At 43.2% G+C, this 15,223-nt stretch overlaps 1 protein-coding gene across 18 annotated transcripts in view; it reads left to right on the forward strand.

The window, feature by feature from the left end:
* The first annotated feature begins 1,825 nt into the window (after nt 1–1,825).
* The window catches only part of LOC100359320 (zinc finger protein 420), a 42,622-nt gene continuing 29,224 nt past the window's right edge, over nt 1,826–15,223 (forward strand). Inside the window, exons 1-7 of one of the 18 annotated variants that reach the window (XM_070058146.1) lie at nt 2,071–2,361; nt 4,770–4,899; nt 5,539–5,867; nt 6,587–6,707; nt 7,814–7,881; nt 10,972–11,060; nt 11,832–11,887. In XM_070058146.1, coding sequence (XP_069914247.1) covers nt 11,873–11,887 — 15 coding nt within the window. In that variant the 5' untranslated portion in view covers nt 2,071–2,361; nt 4,770–4,899; nt 5,539–5,867; ... (2 more) ...; nt 10,972–11,060; nt 11,832–11,872. Of the gene's footprint in view, nt 2,362–4,769; nt 4,900–5,538; nt 5,956–6,586; nt 6,708–7,813; nt 7,882–10,971; nt 11,061–11,831; nt 11,888–15,223 lie in introns of those variants that run through there. The other 17 variants (XM_070058155.1, XM_070058144.1, XM_070058148.1 and 14 more) reach the window with 17 other exon arrangements.

The following is a 15,223-nucleotide window of genomic DNA, read 5'->3' on the forward strand; positions in this document are numbered from 1 at the left end:
GGGTGCCGGTTTGAATCCTGGCTGCTCCACTTCCAATCCAATTCTCTGCTGTGGTCTGGGAAAGCAGTGGAAGATGGCCCAAGTTCTTGGGCCCCTTCATCCATGTGGGAGACCCAGAAGAAGCTCCTGGCTCCTGGCTTTGGATCAGCATAGTTCCAGCCATTGCAGCCATCTAGGGAGTGAACCAGCAGATGGAAGACCTCTCCATCTCTCTCTGCCTCGGCCTCTCTGTCTTTCAAATAAATAAATAAATCTTTAAAAAAAGGTATATTAGTATTAAAATGTCAGTTGGACTGGTATTATACCATAGTGGGTTAGGTTGCTGCCTGGGATGCTGCCATCCAATGTATGTGCCAGTTTGAGTCCCAGCTGCCCCATTTCTAAACAAGCTTCCTACTAATGTGCTTGGGAAAGCATTGAAAGTACTTGGGCCCTTGAACCCATCTAGGAGACTCAGAAAAAGCTCCTGGCTCCTGGCTTTGTCTTGGCTTAGCCTTGGCTATTGTGGCCATGTGGAGAGAGAACCAATGGATGGAAGATTTGTTGCTCTGTGTCCCTTTATCTCTTTAATACAGCCTTTCCAATAAATAAATATTTTTTAAAATGTCCATTTTTCCAAGTTTCATCAATAAATTTAATAAAATTCCAGATAAAATTCAACAAACTTTTCTGCAGACAATGGCAAAGACATTTTCAATCTTGAGAAGTACAAACAATACTGAACACTGGCACCCCATGTGAGAACTGGTTCATGACCTGGCTGATATGCTTCTGATTCAGATACATGCTAATGGCCTGAGAAAGGCACCAGAAGATGGCCTCAGTGTTGGGTACCTACCACCCCCATAGGATACCCCAATGAGGTTCCTGGTTTCTACCTGGCCCAGCCCTGTCTTTTGTTGCCAGTTGAGTCAATCAGTCGATGGAAGATCTCTCTTTCCCTTTCCCTCTCTAACTCTGGCTTTCAAAATGAATAAATAATATTAAAGGAAAAAAGCCAGAAATGTGGAATGGCATAGACTCCATCAAATACTTATATTCAACTGTTCTTTGTCAAAGGGGCAAAGGTAGACCAGCACAGATATTTAGCCCTTATAACAAATTTTGAATGCGCAAACAGATGATGATATAGAAGAAAAACAAAGACACATGCTGTGAATCTCACACATGAAATCACTCAAAATAGTGAATATACATCTATGTAAAATGAAAAGTAACTCATAGAAAATACAGGATAAAATTATAGGATTTTATTTAACTGATAATTTTTTCAACACAATCCCGAAGGCCTCAGCTGTTAAAAATAATGTGAGGCCGGCGCCGTGGCTCACTAGGCTAATCCTCCACCTTGTGGCGCCAGCACAGCGGGTTCTAGTCCCGGTCGGGGCGCTGGATTCTGTCCCGGTTGCCCCTCTTCCAGGCCAGCTCTCTGCTGTGGCCCGGGAGTGCAGTGGAGGATGGCCCAGGTGCTTGGGCTCTGCACCCCATGGGAGACCAGGAGAAGTACCTGGCTCCTGCCTTCGGATCAGCGCGGTGCGCCGGCCGCAGCGCACTGGCCACGGTGGCCATTGGAGGGTGAACCAACGGCAAAGGAAGACATTTCTCTCCGTCTCTCTCTCTCACTGTCCACTCTGCATGTCAAAAAAAAAAAAAAAAGCCATGACAAAGGGGGAAAAGGGCACAGAGCTCATTAAATATTTGGTAAATTGCTGCTCATGGGTCGCAGGTTATTGTGAACATAAAGTCAGAGGATCCCCGCAGGATCCTGGACGCATACGGTGACACTGTCAGAGGGTGGACAGCGCCCCCTGCTGTCAGAGCAGCTGTACTGTGAAGGAGAAGGCAGCTTCAGTCCTGAGCCCAAGCCTCTCCTCTCTTCACGAAAAGAGGTACCACCTCCCTGCTACGGGGCTCCTGATTGGCTGCCGTTCTCTGACGGTCTGCGTGCTCCTTGGCTGAGCGAACTGTCCCTGCTACGGGGCTCCTGATTGGCTGCCGGTCTCTGACGGTCTGCGTGCTCCGCGGCGGAGCGAACTGTCCCTGCTACGGGGCTCCTGATTGGCTGCCGGTCTCCGGCGGTCTGCGTGCTGCGCGGCGGAGCGAACTGTCCCTGCTACGGGGCTCCTGATTGGCTGCCGGTCTCTGGCGGTCTGCGTGCTGCGCGGCTGAGCGAACTGTCCCGTGCGGTGTGTCGCGGCAGCACTGCAGGACTAGGCGGGAACTTCCTCCCTGGCGTCCCCGTACTGGCTGCCCGGTCTGCTGCCGGGACAGGCGGAGGAGCCCCAGCGTCGGCTGCTGCGTGACCGCTTCTCCACGGCGTTCCTCACAGGGACCTCCCGGAACAGCGACTGCCGGGAAACTGTGAGTGTGCGGGACTAACTCCGTTTACCCGCAGGGTGGGAACTGGGGGGACACGAGCCTCAGGCCGTTTTAGTTCCCTGCCTGGACACAGCCTTGGGACCTTTTGGGTTCCTTGTTTACGTGGCTGAGAGCCGAGTCCCGCCTGCGGCACTTCCAGCCTCGTACGTTGTTTCTGAACCAGCTCAGCCATCGCCCGCCAAGTTCGAAAAGCCCCCGCCCGCAAAGGCCTGCGCAACCGCGCTCAGCCGGCCGAACCCCCGTGACCCTCGCGGCCCTGACCGTGCGGGTCCCGCCCGCGAGAGAACTCGCTCTCTGCCGCCTGCTCGCCCTGCGCGCACGCAGGAGTGAGCTCCTCTCGGCTTGCTTTCCTAAACCTGTCCTCGCTGTGAGTTTGTGCTCCGTCTCCCCTTTGTCCTGCATTTGTGCACGTCGTACATCCCAGGCTTCCAGCGTGTGCCTGCACGCAGTGACTTCAGCGCAGCCAGGGGACACTCTCTGGGAAGCCCCGCACCTGCAGCCCCGGGCCTCGCCCGTTTGTGTGGTGAGGGGAATCCGGACTGCGTGTCTGCCATTCATGTGGGCAGGAGCTGTGGCCTGCAGGGTCCTGTCTCTTTTTTCTCCCTGGGGGTAACCAGATTCTTTTGAGTTTTCTAAATATATGAGAAGTGGAGTCTCAAGTGCACTGCCTGGTTCTCTCAGGTTCTGAGTGCTTTTTCTATCACTAACAGCAGAATATTAGACACTAGGTATGTTAGGAAAAGAATTGCAAATTGGTGCCTCCTCACACCGGGCACCATAAATGTTAGGAAAAGAGGTGCAGAATAGAGAGGAGGCAGTGTACAAATTTACAGCCAGGCTGAATTTATTCAGGGAACATAAATTTGTAGAGGTGGGTGACCATCTGCAGGCATACACATGTTGGAACACATGGCAGAAGGCCCTGACCCTCAGGGGCTGGGCCTTTTTATATTTTAGGAGGGCTAAGAATGGGGTGGGGGTAGGGGACAGCAGGCTGACGTGGAGGGGGAGGGGAATTCCTGGGACTGGTCTTTCAAGTGTTGGTCTTTCAGGTGGCCATGGGGATGGGGTATGAAGGCAATAGGATGTGAGACCCAACTGAGATTCAAGGGCAAGGAATAAATTCCACTGTTTATCTATCTTTTGGGCAATGAGCAAGAATGGCTTAGGTTTATGTCTTTGTTCCATCAAGATAGGCCATAAAAATGATCTTTTGATGCAAGGCTTTGGTCCAAGGTTGAGGAACAGTGGCTAATGATGTCCTGTTGGCAGAGTCTTGAGGTGACACAGGAACCATATGGGCAAATAAAGGGAGTATAGGAGAGCCCAGTCCAAAGTGGCTTTCATAGCAGACTCCCTGGAGATAATCCATTACTATATTAATCACATGAGCTCATCTATCTAACTCATCTCATTTAAGGTCCCCCCATATAAATCTTTTTTTTAAAGATTTATTTATTTATTTGAAAGAATTACAGAGACAGGAGAGACGGAGATCTTCCATCTATTGATTCACTCTCCAAATGGCCATAATAACCTGGGCTAGGCCAGGCCAAAGCTAGGAGCCAGGAGCTTCATCTGGGTTTCCCAAAGGGTGCAGAGGCCCCAGGACTTGGGCCATCTTCCACTGCTTTCCCAGGCACAGAGAAAGTTGGATCAGAAGAGGCAGGGAGTTGGATCAGAAGAGGTATAGCCAGGACTCATCCAGCATGCTGGCTGAAGAGTTAGAGATCTTATATTTGTTCACTCCCCAGATGGCTGCAAGGGCCAGGACTGAGACAGACTGAAGCCAGTAGCAAAATGCTTCATCTGGGTCTCCCATATTGGTGGCAGGGTCCCAAACACTTGGGCCATTGGTGGGGAGCTGGATTTGAAGTAGATCAGCCAGAACAGAAAGCAGCACCCATGTGGGATGTCAGCGTTGCAGATGGTGGTTTTACTTGCTGTGCCACAACACTGGCCATCTCATCCCACCTCTAAATATCTCACAGTTGGAATTAACTTTCCCCCATGAATTTCAGAGGGAAGAAATAATTTCCAATCCATAGCACTAAGCCTGGCAATAGATCTGTAAATGTCCAGAGATCTCCCCACATCATCAAATGCCACAACAAATGCTTACAACATCATCTATTTTCTCTAGTGATAAATTTCATTTAGCTTCTGTGTTTTAATTGTCATTTTCCATGGAATAATCAAAATTTTAATGTTAGTTTTATTTTTGTAAATATTTTCCATGGGAGGAAAGCAGAGAATATCTACCTGACATTCCACTATGAAAATTTTTATGCTGGGGTGGTTGTTTGGTGCAGCAGTTGAAATGTTTGAGCTGCTTATATCCCATATCACAGAGTACCGGAGTCTGAACCCAGCTCTGTTTCTCATTCCAGCTTCCTGCCAGTACACACCCTGGAGGCAGTCCCTGCAACCTTCATGGAAAGCCAGAATGAGTTGCAAGTTTCTGGCTTCAGCCTTGCCCAGCCCTGAGGGTTGCAGAATTTGGGAAGTGAACGGTGGAAGGTCTTTGAAGTTCTCTCATGCTCTCAGTGTGATTCTTTCAAATAAATTAATTTTAAGATAATTTTTTAAAAAACTGAAAGCTGGAAACTCAATCCAGATTTCCAAATGGCTCAAGGGTCCCTCCTGCATGTGTGTTCCCAGAGTGTGCACCAGCAGGAAGCTAGAAATAAATCAGGAGTAGAACTGGCACTCAAACCTGCGCACTCTGAGATATGAGTGTCCTAAGCAACATCTTAACCACTAGGCCAAATGCCCCACCACCTGCTTTATTTTAGAAGAGCTAAAATGTGAGAAATTGGCAGTGGAGATAGTTACCCTTAACTGAAAAACAGTGAATTGCGTGGTGAATTAATAACTCACTCATGGTGTTATATTCGTAACTCCGTTATTTAAGAATGTTATATGATTTCTGACAAATTTTTAAAGCATGTATTAGATTACTTCAGATTTTTATGTAATTTTTTTAAAGATTTATTTATTTATTTATTTAAAAGTCAGGGTTGCAGAGAGGAGAGGCAGAGAGAGAGAGAGAGAGAGAGGTCTTCCATCCAATGGTTCACTCCCCAATTGGCCACAACGACTGGAGCTGCATCGATCCGAAGCCAGGAGCCTGGAGCTTCTTCCTTGTCTCCCACGCAGGTGCAGGGGCCCAAGGACTTGGGCCATCTTCTACTGCTTTCTCAGGCCACAGCAGAGAGCTGGATCGGAAATGGAGCAGCCGGGTCTCTAACCAGCACCCATATGGGATGCCAACACTGCAAGCCAGGGTGTTAACCTGCTGTGACACAGCACCAGCCCCTTATGTAATATTTTATATTGTAATATTGCATACTCATAAATGCTTATGAAATGGATCATCTCTTCTGTTGACTCTTGCATAGTTATACAGAGATATAGATATAAGTGATAGAGAAAGTGATAGGAGCATAGAAATTATACATCAGAATGATTCAGGACAAGGTTTTGAGGTAAGGTGATATTAATTTTATCTATATATCTTTTTAACAATATGTTTAGGAAATAATACCAAGACAGATATACCCAGACATCATATAGGTACGTAACTAATAATAAATATTTTTAGTAATGATGATTGACCTCAGCTCTTTTTGTCAAGATTTATTTATTTCTTTAAAGGTAGAGTTACAGAGAGGGAGATACAGATTTTCTGTCCACTGGTTCACTCCCCAAATATGTCCTATGGCTAGGCCTAGAACAGTCCTATGCCAGGAGCCAGGAGCTTCTAGAGCTCCCACTTCAGTGGCACAGACCCATACATATGGGCCATCTTCCACTGCTTTCTAAGGTGCATCTGCAGTGAGCCAGATCCAAAGAGGAGTAGCTGGGACATGAACTGGTACCCACATTGATACCAGTATCACAGGCAGTGGCTTAACTGCCTTCATCACAATGCTAGCCCTATGACCTCACTTCTTAATCTTTGTCTGATTCTGAATTAGTCAATCCCACTTTCAGATTATCAACTCCCTTTAGTTTCACAACAGGAGCTATTCATTCTTTTGCATTCAGTAAAAGGTAAATATCTGAACACCTGTGACTGAAGCTGCTCCAAATTGTGATGTCCAATCAACACATGAAGGGTATAGCTGAGACAGAGAAAGTGAGTGAATAAGGAGTGAATAAAGAATATCAAGGAGTATGATCTTTCATCTTTTCCTCTTCTCAGGACTCCCCATGGAATCCATAATTCCAATCTTAGTACGAGCGGCTTCTGCTGGTAGAGGTGTTGACCACAAGTATGGGAAAAACCATTCCAGGGAAAAGACATAAGGACAAACTATTCCATGGTATATGCTAGCTTATGGATCCCTGCAAGATGATTTTTTATTTCAAGGAGTATGAAAATGCAAGTGACATTCAGGGTACAGTTGCTTTTTGGGGCTGAGATGGTGGTATTTAAGCTTAGAAGTTTGAGAATAAATTTCTTTAATTTGCAAAATAAAGTCAGTGCAGGGTAATTGGCAGGATCAGAGAAGACAGGAATTTGAAATAGAGGTATAGAGGAAACCAGGTATAGGTTGTTAGCCAAGAGTTAACACATCACACTCCCATTCAAGTTCATATCAATCTTGTCCACAAGTCATGCCCATTGCCCTTTGGAGAGGAGCAACAACAATAGTAGGAGCTCCATGAAATCCTTGTGTTTGCCTCCTTGCCTAAGTGGTGGTAGCAACCTGCTAGTGTGGGGAAAAGTTGAAGTCCAGTTCTCAGACCCATAAGGGGGGATTTGCTACATAGATGAACACATGGATTTCAAGAGTTCCTATGCAAGTAGCTACGAGACATTGGAACTGTTGTATTTGTACAGTGAATTTGTGGCTCATTCAGCAAAGGACCACTATTTTATTCTAATATATGCAGTAGAACAGTTTCCCAACTGTGGAATATGATCCATGGAAGGATGACAAGTTGTTTTAGTATATGAAAGCAAGCATCTTATTAAATGAGTTGCCATAGGAATATCAGTTTCTTGTTTAAACATCTTTAAGTAAAATAGTTATTATAATTTTCTCCATGCTATAAAGAAGCATCAGTCATAAATAGATGTCTGTTCAATAAATACAATAGAATTATCAAAACTGAAAATGAAATAATGAGTTATCATACACTCTGCTAATATTAGATTTTCTCTATTCCCCACACATTCTTTTAAATGTTTGTCAAGCCAGGGATTAGTCATCAGAATTCCATGTGGTGGTCATTTAGAGTACAATTCTGAAGTATCGAATCTGGTTCCCAGGAGGAAGTGCTGATTAGTGGAGTGATACAGAGACACAGGAGAAATGTAGTCTCTTCCTTCCATGACATCACCAGCTCAGAACCATTGGAAGGGCTTTTTCAGGTTCCTTTTCAGCATGAGTTATTTTGCCCATTCCTATTCTCCACTTCCCAGAAATTGCAGGTCCTGCAACTCTCCTGGTTCTGATTCCCAGACTCTGAATGGATTCTGCATTCCTGAAGGTTGGTGCCTGAGGGAACAATGGGGCCTGTAAATCACAAGATGCTTGGGGCAGTGGGACATAGATTAAAAAAAAAAAAAAGATTTTTTTATCCAAAAGCCTGAGTACAGAGACAGGGAGATATCTTCCATCCACTGATCACTCCCCAGATGGTCACAACTGGAGCAGTGCTAAACCAAAGTCATGAGCCAGGAACCAGGAGCTTTGTCTAGATCTCCCGCATGAGTACACAAGCCCAAGCACTTGGGCCATTGTCTACTGCTTTCCCAGGCACATTAGGAAGGGGCTGGATTAGAAATGGAGCAGCCAGGACTTGAGCCAGTGCCTTTATGGGATGCTAGCACTGTAGTCAGTGGTTTAACCTACTGCCCCACAGTGCTCGCCACAGGAAATTAATATTTCTTGTGTTGGGAGCAGAAATACTATGGTTCTCTTGTGGTTGACACCTGACAGGCAGTTGTTAGCTACAGAGCTGTGCCTGTATGGAAGGGCACACTGTCATTAGAAACTAAGGTCTGAGGGTAAAGGAGGACCACCCTAGGATATATTTCCCATTATTATTTTGTTAGAGGTAGTTGCTTTGCTAGAAGACCCTGTATTCTTTCAGATGTGCAGGAGCTGACTCTACTCCATAAATGGTGCAATCAGTCTATAATAGCAACAAGGCTAGGGGTGTCTTCAGAATGTATGAGCAGGGAGGTGCATAGTGTAACTCCAGTTCCTTCTCAGCCTCTGGAGGATCCTTTTTATTAACCTAATATTATTGGTTTATCCATTTGTAACCTGAAGGGATTCACAATACCACTGAAATATCCTTGATTTCCCAGAGAAATCACTGTGAAGTATGGCGGCTCTCTTCCAATGGTGTAGTTGTATTTGTGGGGTTTTCTTGTGTCTCCTCATCAAGGGGTTTCCAGTCCCCTCCTGCGCTGTGTCTCCTGCCCAGAACTCTTGTTTGTGTTTACAAATACACAAATTCTAGTTTTCTAAGATAATGGGTCTATGAGGGGAATCAGGGTTCTGGATTATAATCTTAATTTTCTTTGGAACAAAGTAGTTTGCTGTATGAAAGAGTGGATTCTAAGAATAGAAATCCATGTAAAAGAATACCCCTCTAGCCCAAACCCTCTCCCTATTGTTTCACAGCAGAAACATAGGAGTCCCTTTTGAAGGTGAAGATCATAGCTTTTTTTTTTTTTAAAAAAAAAAAAGAACAAAACTTATTGGAAAGGCAGAGTTACAGGTAGAGGGAAAGAAAGAGAGAGGGAGAGAGAGAGGGAGAGAGAGAGAGAGAGAAAAGAGATTGCTTCTGCTAGTTTATTCCCCAGAAGGATGCAGCAGTTCTGTCTGGGCCAGACTGAAGCCGGGAGCCAGAAACTCCATTTGGATCTCTTAAATTGGTGGAAGTGGCCCAATGACTTTGGCCATCTTTTGTTGCTTTTCCAGGTGCATTAGCAAGGAGCTGAGTTCATAGTGGAGCAGCTGGGACTCAGACAATTGCTCATATGGGATGCTGGCATCACAGGCAATGGATTAACCCACTGTGCCACAACACCAGTCCCAAATCCTAGTTTTACATGGCTGAAGCAATTATTGATCCTACTGTAGCAATTATTGATCCTACTCCCCAGAGAGACCAAGATTTGAGGATACTATCCTATATTCTCTATAACCTACCAAATACGGATACTGGAAAGTTTTTACAAACCAAGAAAAACCAGCACTGGTGCTCTGGTATAGGAGGTTAAATCTCTGCCTGTAATGCCAGCATCCCATGTGGTGCCAGTTCAAGTCCTTGGTGCTCCATTTCCAATTCAGCTTTGTGATAATGGTCTAGGAAGTCATCAGAGGATGGCCCAAGTGCTTGAGCCCTTGCACCCACATGGGTGACCTGAAAGAAGCTCCTGGGCTCCTGTGTTTGGATTGACCCAGCTCAAGCTATTGTGGCCATTTGGGGAGTGAACCAGTGGATGCAAGACCTCTGTCTCTCCCTTTCTCTGTAACTGCCTCTCCAATAAATAAATGAAAAGTCTTAAAAAAAAAAAAGAAAGCAATGTTTGAGTGGATTGAGAAGAGTAGTAAAAGAAATATTGCTTATTGGAAGGGTCTAAAGGTGTGGCCTACAGTGGAGGTATAACTTGTCATATCTGAATGTCTGTCTACATTGCTCCCTAACCAGCTTCCCTTACTTTATTCTGCCCCCATCATCTCCAAAACTGGGGCTCTGTGAAACTTAGTCTGTCATCACAGTTGGTATATAGAGATATGATGATGCTCCCCCTACCCTGAGAGTTCTTCCTGGCAGCACAGGAAGAGTTACCAGGATCTTTCTGCCTGATAAGAAAGATGAAATAAGGTAGATTTTAGGAGGTAAGTGAGTTGACCAGTGTTACATGATTTGTGCATGTCAGACACAATGGGTTTTTGAGTAGTGTTCTCTATTTTTCCCAGTTAGTTGAAAACTCATGTTTAGTTTTTATCTATTTTAAAACAACTGTCAATTTAGAACAAATATTATTTTAAGAAGACTTTGACTTGACCATGGCTATCCTCTTTTCCCTGATATGAATTGTGTGAGCCCAAAACGTCTGTAACAAGATTTTCTCAATGTCTGCTTTTAATTAATGATCAATATAAATGCTACATAAATTTCGGATTAGCCTTTTTTCACATATTTAAAATGAGAATCAATCACAGTTTTTAAAAATTGATTTCGAAAAGTACAATGAAGCACCATACAATGACAAAACAGGTGTACAAAAATTGAAACATAATATTATTATTTCCAGACAGTATTTTTGTGTGACAGTGACCCTGTTGACATTCATCTGGTTGGCATATATCATGCTTGTGAATGCTGTGTGTGATTATGAAGATCTGGTCATGGTATTGTGCATGCAATTCAGTTTTTTTCTCCCTTAATAAGCAGTGCACATCAGCATTTTATGTGTAACAAGAAAATAAAAAACTTTCAGGGATAAAAGATTACCACTTTATTTATAATGCTGGTTCAGCATTTTAAGATGGGTTTAGCTAGGCACGTACTATGTAGATATTGCCTGTGATCACAAATTGGGTGTATTCATCTCAGACCGTCTTGAAACTGGTGCCTTGCGGGTGGCTTCCTTCATGTGTCTGGTGATTGGCCCTGGTCTTTGGCTAGGCCCTGTGCTCCTGCAGGTAAGTCCTAGACTTCTTCACAAAATAATTGTGTCCAATAAGGCCCGAACCAGTAGGCAAATACTTTTTAGCATTTTGGGTCACATTTCCTGTTGTTCTATATATGTGCTAAAATGAATGAAATGGCGAAGTCAACAGTCATTGTGGGGAAGAAATATATAAAAGGTAGCTGGGTTATTTAGAGCAATTACCTGGAAAACATACTAACATAAATATATTTGCTTTTCCTGTAACATTGTGGCAAAAAATTAGATTGTAAGAGTCATATTTTCTATGGGATTTTAGATATATAAAAGCTAGAGGGGTTCTAGTAGAAACACTGATGGAGTCCTATATGGAACATCTGTATTAATAGGAAATAGCTAATTCACACAGCATTTTCTGTGGTATAAATTTTAGTTACACCATACTGTTTCTTCTTTTGTTATTCTGAATTTTATTTGTATAATAATCCTTAAAATGGTAACATTTCTTTATAGCAGTATAAATGTTTTACAAAATCAATAGTAAATGTTTTAATTAACCAAATGATAAATTGTTTAATCTCTATCAATTAGTAGAATTGTGAGTGCTTTCTCAGGAAGATCTTTCCAGACCTTTGCATGTGTAAAGCTCTAGTCCTGCACAGGGATGCTGATTATTTTTGTCTCTCTAGTTAATATGCCTGTTATTCTCTATTCATTTCTGTTGTGATATTGCTTAGAGCAGTGGAATCTTGGAGCAAATCTCAATAGTTGTCTCAGAAATCCCTCCTTTTACTTTCTCTTCCAGGTATAATTTTAGAGTTTTACTTGTTTCCAAGAACAAAGACAATGAATACATCTGCAGTAAGTTATTTATTTATTCCTCAGCTTGTTTTACAATGTATTTTAGAAGATTTGTGTATATTGTTAATTAAAATGGAAGAGTAAAAATAATTATAGTTCAACATTACAAAATACTTATTAACAAAATTTTCATGGTTATAAAACATTAGAGTCTTCTAAGCTGATTGCTAGTTGGTCTCTGATTTTTCTGCTGCCATAACTAAAAAAACATTTTATGGGCCTGGCCCTGTGGCATAGCAGGTAAAACTTGCCACCTGCAGTGCCGGCATCCCATGTGGGCACCGGTTCAAGACCCAGCTGCTCCACTTCCCATACAGCTCTCTGCTAAGGGCTTGGGAAACAGTAGAAGATGGCTCAAGTCCTCAGGCCCCTGCATCCACATGGGAGACCCGGAAGAAGCTCCTGGCTCCTGGCTTTGGGTTGCCACAGCTCTGGCCATTGCAGCCATTTGGGTAGTGAACCAGTAGATGGAAGACTTCTCCCTGTCTCTGCCCCTGCCTCTCTGTAACTCTGCCTTTCAAATAAATAAATGAATCTTTAAAAAATAATTTTGTTATTTGATTCAAATTCAAACCTAGAATATGCTAAATTTTTATAGGATATAAAATTTGACACAGGTTTTATGGGTCATAAAGATGATGTAGCAAACAATGATTTAACAATGAACCTGGAATAAACACTCAGCATTCTGCAGTGGTGAGAATTATCCAGTATTAAAACACAAATCAATTAATAAAGAGTTTTTTTTTGAATTGCTGTAGTAGTGTGCTCCTCAATAGCTTCAGGGAGGCAGTACTGGATTCATAGATTGTACCATGAGTGTATGAAGGATGGAATCCACTGTTTTCCTTCTGTTCAAGATTCTGGGTCTCCCAACATGGATGACAGGGGCGCAAATACTTGGGCCATCTTCTGCTGCTTTCCCAGGTGCGTTACCAGGGAGCTGTATCAAAAGTGGAGCATCTAGGACTCAAGCTGGTGCCCATGCGGTATGCCCGATCTCAGATGGTGGCAAAATGCACCATGCTACAATGGTGGCCCCCAAAATTTCTTGGACAACTCTCCATACATTTCTCTCAGCCAGTCTGTAGATGCGGATTGTACTACAGACTTTCCAAAATTGTATCTTAGGCAGATAACTCCATTCTTCTTTGACTTCCAGCTACCCGAAGTAATATTAATTCAATTCTTCATTTACCAGGAACATAAATTTCTGTTAAAGCCATAGACTCGGGGCCGGTGTTGTGGTGCAGCTGGTTAATGCCCTGGCCTGAAGTGCCAGCATCCCATATGGGCGTCGGTTCGAGACCCAGCTACTCCACTTCCAATCCAGCTCTGTGCTATGGCCTGGGAAAGCAGTGGAGGATGGCCGAAGTCCTTTGGCCCCTGCACCCACGTGGGAGACCTGGAAGAAGCTCCTGGCTCCTGGTTTTGGATCAGCGCAGCTCTGACCGTTGTGGCCAGCTGGGGCGTAAACTAGCAAATGGAAGACCTCTCTGTCTGCCTCTCTTCTGTCTGTATAACGCTGCCTTTCAAATAAGTAAATAAATCTTTAAAAAAAAAAAAAAAAGCCATACACTATTCTCTTTCTTTGCCTTACTTGAGTCTTTTGCCATTTATAATTTAAACACAGAGAGACAAAAAGAAGAGAGGTAGACTAAATCATAAAGGGTACACAGCTGTTATCCACAGCTGTGTAAGTACCTACAGCAGCCACAGTCAAAGCCAAGAGTCAAGAATGTAGTCCTGGCCTCACACATGGGTGACACAATTCCAGTGACTTGAGTCATCACTGCTGCTTCCCAGAATCTGTGGACCTTACACCTTGTACTGTTTTTATTCCTATACAGTGTGGTGTTTTGCTTCTAATAATCTTGTCTCCTTTGAGAATTTAAAAGAATAAAAAGCTCCAAAAGCCTTTATTTTTATCTACAGACATGATTGTTATTTTCAGTGATCCTGATTCTTGCCTCTACATGCAAGTAATAATCTTGCATCATTTTCTTCCAGCTTGAGAATTTCCTTTAGCATTCTATAATGTAAGTGTGCTGGTGATTAATTTTTATTTATTTTAAAGAAACCTTTTTTTTCACTTTATATTTTAATTCTTATTTATTTTTATTTATTTGAAAGGCAAAGGACAGAAAGATCTATCCATTGGTCCACTCTTTTTTATTTTGAAGATTTATTTTATTTATTTGAAAGACAAAATTACAGAGAGAGGTAAGAGACAAAGAGAGACAGGTTTTCTGTCTACTTGTTTACTCCCCAAACGGCTGCAACGGCCGGAGCTGAGCTGATGAGTACAGGGACCCAAGGGCTTGAGCTGTCCTTTGCTGCTTTCCAGGCTCATTAGCAAGGAGCTGAGTTGAAAGTGGTACAGCTAGGACTTGAATTGATGCCCACATGGGTTGCTGGGGCTGCAGGCCATGGCTTTAACCCTTTGCACCACAGCACTGACTCCCACTGGTTCATTCTCTAAATGCCCATAACAACTGCAGCAGGGCCAGGTCAAAATCAGAAGTCCAGAACTCAATACTGGTTTTCCATTTGGGTGGCAGGCACCTGAGTACTTTAGCCATCATCGCCTGTCTTCCAGGGTGTCAATTATCATGAAACTAAATCAAAAGCAGAGGCAGGCTCTCATGTGAACATTCCAATTAGCAGCTTAGCCCACTGCTTTGTTCACTGCATATATTTAAAAAGTGCCACTTGATAGAGAGTCAGGGATAAAAGGATATGTTCTATCAGTCTATTAAAGATGTTTTTCTCTTGTTTCTGAGATGTCAGCTGTCATTCATGTGTGGTTGTAACTTGTTATGACATAGGCTTTTTTTTTGTTACTTTAAGGTCTTTTCTTTTTTGAATTAATATATTTTGAGGCAATTCAAACTGGCTTCTCTGGTTCAATTCAGCTTCTTTTCCATGCCTACAGACAGAGACTGCCTCAGTTTCTCTGCCTTCTCCTTGTCCTTGATGACCAAGGTATCAATGCATCTGCTGTGGTGAACTTTAAACTTCACATTGTCCTTATTTTTCTTGATCATGACAGACTTAGCAGCCTTCCATCTGCCTTTGAGCAAGAGATTTAAGGTCTTTTCTTTATATTTGGATTTCTTCTGTTTGTGATTTGCCTAAAGTAGTTTTCTATCTAATGCTTAGGGAGTCATTGAGCTTTTCCAATCTGTTGTCTTTCACAAAATTTAGAAGCCATTTAGTCACTCCTAAACATACATTTTGTGTTTTATTTAGTATGTTTTCTTTCTGAAGCTCCAGTTGCATATTTGAGGCTACTTGAAAAAGATTGCTAAAAGTTTAAATAGTACTTTAGAAGAA

Source organism: Oryctolagus cuniculus, chromosome 15 (genome assembly GCF_964237555.1).
Source record: "Oryctolagus cuniculus chromosome 15, mOryCun1.1, whole genome shotgun sequence".
NCBI lineage: Eukaryota > Metazoa > Chordata > Mammalia > Lagomorpha > Leporidae > Oryctolagus > Oryctolagus cuniculus.